Source organism: Cucurbita pepo, chromosome 8 (assembly GCF_057944985.1).
Source record: "Cucurbita pepo subsp. pepo isolate OVF chromosome 8, ASM5794498v1, whole genome shotgun sequence".
Classification (NCBI taxonomy): Eukaryota; Viridiplantae; Streptophyta; class Magnoliopsida; order Cucurbitales; family Cucurbitaceae; genus Cucurbita; species Cucurbita pepo.
The window spans coordinates 5,247,622-5,255,719 of record NC_141805.1 but is presented as its reverse complement, the minus strand read 5'-3'; the positions used below and the strand labels follow the sequence as shown (position 1 = coordinate 5,255,719).

General features: G+C 34.5%; 1 protein-coding gene across 1 annotated transcript; it reads right to left on the bottom strand.

Annotated features, from left to right (window-relative positions):
* Nucleotides 1-181: 181 nt before the first annotated feature.
* On the bottom strand, nt 182-3,706 carry LOC111784024 (cytochrome c). The gene is made up of 3 exons (XM_023664846.2): nt 3,520-3,706; nt 2,520-2,653; nt 182-585 (listed from the first exon to the last, which is right to left on the bottom strand). Exons 1-3 carry the CDS (start codon nt 3,629-3,631, stop codon nt 493-495), a joined length of 339 nt encoding a protein of 112 aa, XP_023520614.1. The 5' UTR covers nt 3,632-3,706; the 3' UTR covers nt 182-492.
* Between the last annotated feature and the right edge of the window lie 4,392 nt (nt 3,707-8,098).

The following is an 8,098-nucleotide window of genomic DNA, read 5'->3' as shown; positions in this document are numbered from 1 at the left end:
TTATATTTATTTAAACTAATATGTAATATATTTTATTTCAACACATTCTGCGGAAGAAACATAAGCATAAATAACAATCAAATACTTTTGTTTATTTCGTTCTTAATTGAAGAATAAATAAATAAATAAATAAAACCCAGAAATGTTGAAGTTCATCGTAATATAATGCATTGAAAATAGGTAGTCTCTAACAAGTGTGACATTTATTATGAGAAAATAAGTTGGCAGAACCGGGTTGGCCAAAAAAATTGTAGCAGTTATGTTCACATAACAATAATGTAAGCTACAAATGGGGTGAACTCTGCAAATGAGTGTAGCGAGGAAGGGAAGAATTTTTTAATGAAAAAGAAAAAAAAAAGTGTGTGTGTGTGACCACCTCCAACTTTTCATCTAAGGTTCCTCTCCTCTCAATGTTCTTATTTTAACGATGATGGGGAAAACTGATAGCAAAAAATTGTAGATTGGAAGAAGCATCAACCATATATTATGCAATTAAGCAGTTGCTTCCTTCAGATAAGCAATAAGGTCGGCACGATCCTGCGGTTTCTTCAGCCCTGGGAAAACCATCTTTGTTCCAGGAATATACTGTACAATGGATACACACATCCCCCAACTATTTGTTAGAATATTTACCATCTCCTAAAACTTTGAAAGAGACACAAGTGATCATTGATCAAAGAAGGACAAACAAAATTCATAAACCAAGCTCAGTATTCTTTTCATTCCTCCAAATTTACAATTACCTTCACATTCCTCTATAAACCATAGCAATCATAAGCGCTAGAGTTAATGCAGATTCCACACAAAGAGGATGCATTTTCAAAAAAGATGATTGGAGGGTTTGTAAATTAGTTGGATGGGCAAATTTGGAGGTTTCCTTCCTGAAGTTTGAAAAATGGTGATGTTCCCAAAAGTTTTTCCAGAAAGGTAAGACAATTTCATAAGGGATGAAACACAAAATTAACATCAAGAAAGAACTACAAAGATAACAATGGTTCAGAAAGCTTGGTCTGTTCGAAAGAATTTATGCACACTTCATCGCACCTTGGTGAATATTTGAGAAGCAATTACAAAAGTAGTTGAATATTCACATTACAAAATAATTATTCAAAAAGATTACACGGTTGACAACGGTAGTAAACTACTTACTGTACTGGCTGATTACAAAAGAAAAATATTATGATATTTTTACCAAATTTAATATAGAAATGAATTTTCTATACAAAAAATGGTAAACATGTAAACTATTTAAATTTCTTATAAATCCCAAACCAAAACAAAAAAGATGAACATAGGTTACACAAACTAAACCCCATTTATCAGCACAATTCAAATAGTATACTGACCCCTGTTTCTTAAAATAAACTCCCAACACAAGCTTTAACATATCCAAACTTAAGAATCATAACCTAACAAACATGGTTCAATGATAAAACAAGTATAACATGGGATTTTATTCGCCATAACCAGAAGATTTGTTCCTTTCCTTTCAAGCCAACAAATAGGCAAAAAATAAACCATCAAACATTGTGGCCATAAAGCCATCACTATTAGAAAGATGACCATCAAGGAATAAAGAAAACGGTTTTAAGTGCTGAAAATGAGGGTGTTCATAGACACAGTGAGATCATAAGGGACATTATCAAAGGATTTGAGTGAATGTTAACACTTCAACTCAAAAGTTCCCATAGAGAATTTCACTTGCTTTGGAAATTTTGAATTTTTCATTTTATAGCCAAACTGAGAAGAATAGACTGGGATTTTCCAAACTTCCTTTGTTAATTATGTCATTGAAACTTGAGGGCAAATGAAGATTTCCATTGAGAGGAAGCCCTAAGCAAGGGTTCAGGACGAACTTTGTTAAGCTGCAAGAGGAAGCGACGAGAGCAAGGGAAGACACATAACTAATGCCTAAATGGATTTACCACGACGATACATTGGGACCAGAGTGTTCCTAATAGCATCGATGCCAAAAAAGTTAATCATGTCACAAAAGATAGATTTAAGGGCAAGTGATTTTCCCAAAGGAGACTTGTAAAGGAATCGAGGGAAATTGTGGAAATCAATCATGTTTCAAGAAACTATTAACGTGCTTGTCTGAAGCATATTCAGATATAAGAGGCAATTTTTGTATGTTTTATTTTTGCTTAAATTATGATTGAAACTCCAAGTGAAGGGAGATTTGTGACGCAAATGGTGGTTGACCATTCTTCAAAACTTTTGGCTATTATTGTAGAAAAGGAATGTACATATTTTTATAGTTCAGGCTACTTGTAAGATGGAAAAAGACGAACATGTTGATCAAAGTTACAAAAAACATTTCAGCACTTGGGGATCAGTTGAAGAGGCATTATGAAGAAAAGGGCTAGTAAGGAACACGGCAAGCCTATTTAGGTGAATTCACAGTAATATCAATGAATCAACAATTAGAACATCTGGAGGACAACGCAGGGAAATAAACTAGCTTCAAATCAAATACTACAAAAGGCCACAAGTGTTGAGAAATAGACGGGAGTTACCTTCTTGGGGTTAAGCAAGTAGTCATACAAGGTCTTTTCTTCCCATATCACGGCCATATTCTTGTTGGCAGCAGAATAAGAGTATCCAGCAGTTGTGCCAGATTGCCGTCCAAATAGCCCATTCAAATTGGGACCTGCAAGATTCCAAGTGCCATTGCTCGTCTTAGAGTCTACTTACATATGAATATAGAAAGGCTGATTTCTCCTCATGAAAAAGCGAAAGGGAGGGATGAAAATCTACTCCAAATAAAAAATAAAAAAGTCAAAACATTACGCAACAATAAGCTTCGTACATCCACAACTCAAAACCTAATGAAACCCAATTGAAACAGAATAAAAGTAACTGCAGATCTAACACAACTTCCGTAAAATAGCACAAAAACTGGAGCTAAAAAACTAATAGCAAAAATAAAAAGTAAGAAGCCATGTACTATTGACTAAAATCAATTGTTCACCTTAATCATGATTTCTACTCACCAAGGCCAACGCCATAAAAAAAAAAAAAAAAAAAAAAAAAAAAAAAAAAAAAAAAAACGTACTAATTTATCATTACCAAGTTAATGAATAATTAGTAAGTTATAAAAAAAATACTGTATTAAATGATTTTTTTCTAAAAAAAAAATCCATATATTTGTTATTAGTTTCATAAAAGTAAACGCTTCCCAAGTATTTCCAAAATCATTTCACCAAGTCAAATTTCCATAAAAAAAAAATAATAATAATAAATAGCATGTTCCTGGTAGGCGGTTTCGTCTCGGGCAAGGACAATGAATCCATGGAAAAATTTGATGAAGGCCAATACTAGGTATTAGTTTCCTAGAGTATATTGGGGGAAAACAGAGAAAACGATCAGATCGATTCAACCGTAGCAAAACTCAGCATGAATCCTCAAAGATGGACTAACATGTTCAGAATACTAATAGAGACTTCGAGATCTCTAACCTCCGATCTCGAATCGCAAGAAACCCAAACATATAAATAAGAAATGATAATCTCTAACCTTGCTTGTGACCAGCACCCTTGTCGACAGTGTGGCACTGAGCGCATTTGGTCTTGAAAATCTTCTCTCCAGCTTTGGAATTGCCGGGAGGGGCTTCGTCAAAGCTGGCCATGGCGTTGGAATGAGATGTTGTTCAGATCTGAGGGCTAGGGCTCGCAATGTTTCTCGTGGTCTCCATACGCTGCATCCTTTTATACCAACGCACCGCATAGGGCCTTAATTGTCTTCTTCCAGTTCTCTAAATTTATTATTATTTATTTATTTATTTTTCTTATTTGCTTTTAGGTCGGCATTACAGCCATTGGTCACCGCACATTTTATAATAATACCTGGTAAGAATTGTCTGCGTTGCCTTCCCTACCGTTGATTTTACGCCAAAACTTTCTTCCTTTCTTTTTTACAAAATTGCACCAACGACCCCTCTAACTATCTCAATTTTCACATTAGCCCTTTTCAATTTTTAATTTTACTAATTAACCTCGAATTGTTGTTAATTTTAAAATATACATATTCGCTCACATTTTTAAGTAATTTTATATTGTTTATTGTCCAACCACTCTTAAAAATTATATTACAATTATATATATGTATAATTTATTGTATATACGTATATTTATTTTATTTGTATGTATATGAAGTGATTCTGCTTGGGTTATGCCCTTTACGAGAACATATGAGTCCCTCTCTATATGTACCAAAATCTATTAGGATCGCGCTCTAATGAATGAGCTCACTTATTAGGTCACTCCTAGCATGTATATGGTGTGATTATACTAAGGTTATGCTCTGATAATTGCAAGTTCACTCCTTCCATATATATGATGCGATTTTACAAGGGTCGTGCCCTATCGATTTTGAGGTCACTTTTTGCATGTATATAATGTGATTCTACTAAGATCGTGCTCTATATGAGGGTAACTCCCTGTATGTCCTAGATCTTCTAGGATCGTACCCCAATGGTATGACGTATGCAAGGTCACTCCTTGTAGGTACGAGATATAATTCTACTAAGGTCATGTCCTAATGATATGAGTTCACATGTGTGATCATTTCATTTATGTATATGATATGATTATATTAGGAATGTACCCTATACGATACAAGTACATATATGGTTTCATTTCCTATATGTGTTAGATTCTCTTATGATCGTGACATGATGATATGAACCCACATGTGAGGTCACTCCTTACATGTATATGAAATAATCTACTAGAGTCATATCTTACATGATACAAGTCGACATGACAGGGTCACTCTCTACTTGTAAATGAAATTAATGATTTATTGGAGTCGTCCACTATAAATATTGGGTCACTTTCCATATGATTGAGTTGATATGAGTAAGATTTAAAGTTGAATAAGCTAAGAAGCTAAGAGGTCACACTCAAAAGTTTATTGAAGGATGAATTTAGTATTAACATATTTTAAGCCAAATATAGTTTAATCATAAATATGAAAATAAGATTATTTGGTGAGTATATTTATGCCGACTCTTTTTGTTCCGAGAGATAGTGAACTTATATAGTTCATGACGGTTGAGAATATTTACTAAAATCATCACATCTAAATGATAGTGAAATTGTAATAGAATGTTAAACTGTAATAGAATATGGTATCTATGATAAACTGTAATAGAATGTTAAATATCTTTAACCGCAGTTACTTCACCTATGCTCAACTCTCAACTCTCGACTCTCGAAATGAGGATAGAGGAGATATGGTTTCTATCACTAAATTTGATTTTGGTTTATGTAGTTTAGGCAGTTATTATTACTTGGAATCTAATAAGGTAAAACATCCAACTCATTATTCATATGCTCGGTTTGTAATCCCATGATTGAAATTGCCGAAGTCATGCCCAATCGTACACAAATATTTGATTAAAACATTCGTCGTACTAGGTACCTTGTTCTTAGCTATGTAGCCAATCTTGAAGTGATACACATCCATGATATTTATTATGTGTAGTTGATTGATTGTGTACACAATTGGGTTATTTCCGTTCTATCTAATTGAATTTTCTAGTCATGGCTAAATCATTCACATATAGGAAGATCTATTGTTTCATCTTTTTCATAGTTATGCAATAATGACTTTAGTTCATGAGAGGGCAAGTGCTAGTATATTCAAATTATAAATATTGGTTTGGAAGGATGTCGACTAGATAAATGAGGAACCTTTATTGGATTTTGACTCGATTTTAAGTATGCCCCCAAAAATTTTGTCTAATGTCACACATCTTTGAACGGGATCCTTAGTTTAGGAGTTTATTTTTTTTTACAGGGTTTCATCGAATGGAGTTCTCTCGGTGGAGAAGGTTTCATATGTGGATATTTTATTGCTTACAGGTCTCTATTGAAGAACTTGATTTCAATCTCACTATTCGTATAAAATAAATAAATAAATAAATATTAGGCGGTCGTTGGCGACTTGCAAGAATACCAGCGAGTGCTGGAATTCTCGCATCTCACTCGGACACACGCTCTCCCCACCTCTACGGAATGCCAAATATCCTCACGAGTAGCAAGAGAGAAATACAAAGAGAGAATGAGAGAGAGAGAATGCGGAAAACACCGATGAGGCCACACACACGAATCTGACGTTGAACAAGTTGTACACCAAGTTCTCCAAGTGTGAATTTTGGCTGCGACAAGTCTTGTTCTTGGGACATGTGGAATCAAAGAATGAAATTTACGTAGACCCTGTTGGGTTTTATATCCTAAAACTCATAGTTTGTAAACAAAAAACATATTCTATTTTCACTAAAGTTATTATTGTTGTTTATTCAGTAAAAATTGTTATTGAATAAAGTGAACTTTACGATCATTAATCTAAATCCAATAAACTAAGAACACTCTGGTTATAGTATGATTACTTGAACTATATGTAGAGACATAAGAGTAGATCAAGTTCAAGTGTATAGTCAAAATGATCTATAGTATAAGGATAAGGCTGAGTACCTTATGCTGGGGACACTATGGATGCGGCCCACTTTTGTATATGATATAAACAATGTGATCACTAAATTGTACATGTGGAGACATGTGAGTGGGGGCGTCCTATGCAATGAGTATTGCATAAGATCGGACCATGAAGAAAACCACTCTCACTTTATAAAGTCGTTTACTGTTGAGACTGATTTTCTTTTCATTCGATAACCTAGGTAACTCGGTTTTAATCCTGAGCTAACCATGAACTCCTGCTTATCAGATTTATCCTTAGATTTGCACGGGTAAGACTGGGTGAATGGCTGGGGACGTGGGGTGCAAGACGAAACTCTAGTTCGCCAACTCAATAGGCCTCCCATTTCAAGGGTAAGACTGGGTGAATGGTTGGGGACGTGGGGTGCAAGACGGAATTCACTCCTACCCACTTCTAGGGATAGAAGAGAGGTAGTTCCCTTAAGCACTGACTTCAGGTCTTGAACAAGGGGCCCCACCCTCTCATTAGCCTGAGAGGGATTCAATTTACTGGTTGGACCACAAACCAATTGTTCATTAGAGGATCAGTGAGACATAAGGAACAAGAAGTAACTTTAGGGGTAAAACGATAAATTGACCCAGCTCTAGTTACGAACAACCTGTGAAGGATCGACTTACTAATCATGGTTATATCAAATGGATAGAAATATATCTATAGTGAGGGGAGTGCAACTACTAGGCTATAGTGGAGTGTCCTAGTAGTTAATGAATGTTGGTTAACAAGGTTAATGAGTTTAACCGGTTAATCTTGGATCGTTGGAGCCCATGATCTAGAGGTCCATTAGGTCCCTCTGCTAGCTCATATCGGACTAAACCATAGAACAGTGTGACGAGTGAGTTCGAAGTGTTCGAATTCAAATTAGGGAATATGCGCTACATATATACGATATATTTAACCGCATTTTTTGTTTTATTTACGAATTAAACAAAAAGAGAGAATCTGAGATATTTAAATAAGATTTAAATATCTTAATCAATTATGTGTGATTGGGATTGACATTTGAATTAATATTAAATATTAATTAAATAGTTTAATTAATCATTTAATGTTACTTTAATTTGAAATTCATTATTCAAATTAACTGTTGAATTAAAATGAAGAAAGTAAAAAGGTTGACTTCATTTAATGGAAAATTCCATGTTAGTGGAATTTTGAGGTGTCAAAATTTGGTTTAACCAAACTTGCATGCTTGCCAAATAAACTCCACAAGTTGGAATTTTGAGTGTCAAAATTTGGTTAACTCAAACATACATGCTTGCCACATAATCCCAAACATTTGAGTGGAATTTTAAGTGTCAAAATTTGGTGATCTCAAATTTGCATGAACATGCAAACATGACTATTTAAATAGAGTGATATGGTATATGAAAGGTCTTCTTCTTGGTGAAAAACCTTGAGAAAAAAACCTCTCACAAACACTCTCTTCATATGTACAAAATCCCTCCCAAGTTTAGTCACTCACCAGATTCCACAATCCCGTTCTAAGGCCGGAGGATAGTGGAGAAGACACTAGTGGTGGTTCAAAACCTGTTCGAGAGGAAAAAGGAGTTTGAACTACAAAAGGTTAGTATCTAAACTCATTAAGTTTTAATAC